At 24.8% G+C, this 3192-nt stretch overlaps 1 protein-coding gene across 1 annotated transcript in view; it reads left to right on the top strand.

The window, feature by feature from the left end:
* Nucleotides 1-3192, top strand: part of LOC126903042 (C-factor) — a 10106-nt gene that overhangs the window by 5483 nt on the left and 1431 nt on the right. The window contains exons 3-4 of the mRNA XM_050680956.1: nt 1867-2057; nt 2125-2271. Coding sequence (XP_050536913.1) covers nt 1867-2057; nt 2125-2271 — 338 coding nt within the window. The remainder of the gene's footprint in view (nt 1-1866; nt 2058-2124; nt 2272-3192) is intronic.

The raw sequence follows: 3192 nt of genomic DNA, 5'->3' as shown, positions 1-3192 counted from the left end.
TATTTTTTACTAAAAACTGCCGTAACTTTTTTAAAAATAAACATATCAATATAATTCTTTTTTTTATAGATGCATGATGTCATTACCTATCATTTGGTATATTTTTTTATAAATCTGACTTTTTACCTGCCCACAGGGGGGGATTTAAAATGACAACTTTTTTACAAAAAATTAATTTTTTCAACTTAACTTTTGAAAGTGTTCCGGAAGGTCTGACACTTTTATATATATCTTAAATTAAAGCTAATGTAATATACTTTATCGTGAAAAAAAAAAATATCGGACTTTATTTTATCTTCAGGGTGAAAATGGCTACCAAATGCTATTATTGTGTGAAAATTCTCGATTTTATTTTTTTATTTTTAACTTTATAATGCTATAACATATTGAAAAGTGTATGGATCAACATAATTTTTTTATGAGAAATAATATTTTTTAATAATCCCTCTTTCATTCGATATACTTTATCTGAATCAGGATATTAATAACGAACCAGCAGATCATGTTGCTTTTTGAATAATCCACCTATTTTTTAAAATTAAACACTATCTAAAGATTTGCATCGAAGCGTTTTTTATGATAGTGATTTTAATCACTGTCAGATATCATTATACTTGATCCAAATATGTCACGTCACCACTGTGCCGCGACCCCCCTGTGCTGTGTTGGGTTTTTTTATACACACTTGCCGTATAAGTAACGAAATATACAACTACTTTTTAATTTTTTATAATTTCTGTATAAAAATTACAATATTAAATTGTTGAATATCAATTCATACTAAATTTAATTATTGTCAGGATCGAAAATATTGTCCTACATTTATGGTATCTAAATATATATACAGAGTGATTCCTTTAACACTTAATTAATCGAAAATTAAAAATAATAATCATTTTTTTATTAGTTTCTTTTAATTTAATGTATTTTGGAAGTTATTCTCACTTTTATACCCGGCGGGTTGAAAAGTACGACCAGGAAATAACTAGTGATAGCAATAGTAGCTCCCACTGCTCATCTCTAGTCAATACTTTATAATCTTAATAACTTCCGAAATACTGGTTCAAAAATCAATAAGACAATACTACTGCTTATTAAGATTTTATTGAGAAATTTTGCTTATTGCCGTTTAAAAATATTTATTTCCATAAGACACTATTGAAATTATGCTTTCTTCCTGAAAAGTTACTAAGATTGATATATCACAAACCCTTGATCAAAACTGTCAACTTAAAAGAAAGTTTCCTGAAATATGAAAAAAGTTAACTAGAAATTTTACTGGATATTTTTTAAAATTAAAATTTTCTTGAATGTTGTAGTTGTGATCTAGGCGTGTGATACAGCTTTTATAAAATAATCACTGTTTCATAATTTGTAAGAAAAACTTATTCTCTTAACCCATCAACGCCTGGCGTCCCCATATGGTGACATTCGTATTGCTATTTTTATCGCGCGTTCTTAGAATAATAATTTAATAGGTAAAAGCCAAGTGTACCCATATGGTGACACTCAATATCTCAGAAATTGTATTTTCAAAAAATTTAAAAATAATTTTTTTTTATTTTTGTGTTGTACATTAATCTGTTTTTAGTAAAAAAATAGAAAGTTTGAAAAAAAATAATTCTCGGCGTTGATGGGTTAAACTAAGTGTATACAGGTGTACTATAAGTAATGTAACAGATCAATTGCAAACAATGAGAACAATAGAAATCCGTATCCTTACTTAACACTCTATATAATGTTAAATGGTATATATTAATAAACGATAGAAATAGGCGTACTTGAGAGAGTATTATGTATCTTAATCTGCATCAAAAATTTAAAAATATCTTAGGAATTGTATTAATAATTTTGTTTAAATATCAGATTTAATTGACCATGGATCATTTTTTAATTTGGCGTCACAAGTATCAAATGTTGTCAAAGATAAAGGTTTGAATGTTCTAATTAATAATGCTGGCATATCATCTAAATTCACAAGAATTGGTTTAGTAAAATCTGAAGATTTATTAAATCATTTTAAAGTCAACACTATTGGTCCTATCATGCTCACACAAGTAATACTATATATTAGAAATATACCTGATATATATTAAATAATTTATTTACACATTTTACTTCTAGGCTTTTGTCCCACTTCTAAAAACTGCATCAAAAACAAATAGCAACTCAGTTGGAAAGTCTAGTGCTGTTATTTTAAACATTAGCTCAATCATGAGTTCTATCACACTTAATAACCAAGGAGGATTTTATCCATATAGAACAAGCAAAGTATATAAAAACACATTATTACTTTTACACAAATTTATAAGGTCATCTTTTTTCAATGAATATATATCACTAATTTTCTTTAATTTAAATTTTTGAATTTCATTAATATTTATAATAATTAAGTAATCAAATTAATATCTTAGAAGGTCAAAATTTATTTTTATTTAAATTATTGAACTTTTTTATTATTATTATTATTAAATAAATATATAGATAGATATTAATAAAAAAATTTTTTGAATAATTATAAAATAGTATATAAATAAAATTAAAACTTTGATCTTTTAAAAATGTGTAAATGGTTTTTTGTTTTTGTGGTCAGTTCAATAAATAGGTCAGTCAATTGTGATATTCCATCGTCTAAAATATTAATGAGTACCTGGTCAGAAAATATTATGTCAAAAACAAATGTGTCTAATTCTGAATTAGTATTATCCCCAAAAATTTCTTTTAATTTCTCCTCTATGTCCTCAATTTAACTCATACTATACACATATGAGAAAATTGAGAAATTATACAGACACAATTTTTTCCTCTCTCTGGGGAGATTATTAAATGAAAAAAAAATTAATAATTAAATAAAATTATTTATATATATTTTGCGAAAAATATACAATCAAAATCTTAATTCTTCTCATATGCCATGTGTTAAATTATTAGTGATAATTTGAAATTCTATATTGTTTCTTGTTTTGATTTTTTCATATTCTGAGATAGTAGTTATATGTATACTTAATCAAAGATTAAAAGATTTCATTTGGTAGAATTAAGTAAACTTTTTTGAAGTAACAATGTTATCATCATTATCACTGACACATACTATATTAATACATATACACAATTTTTAGCTTCGATGCGAAGCTGAGAAGGTATTGGTTTTACTAAGATGCGTTTTTTTTTTTTTTTTTTTTTTTTTTTTTT

The sequence above is a fragment of the Daktulosphaira vitifoliae genome, unplaced genomic scaffold, assembly GCF_025091365.1.
Source record: "Daktulosphaira vitifoliae isolate Bord-2020 unplaced genomic scaffold, ASM2509136v1 Scaffold_3, whole genome shotgun sequence".
NCBI classification, from domain to species: Eukaryota; Metazoa; Arthropoda; class Insecta; order Hemiptera; family Phylloxeridae; genus Daktulosphaira; species Daktulosphaira vitifoliae.
This window is presented reverse-complemented; position numbering and strand designations above follow the sequence as displayed.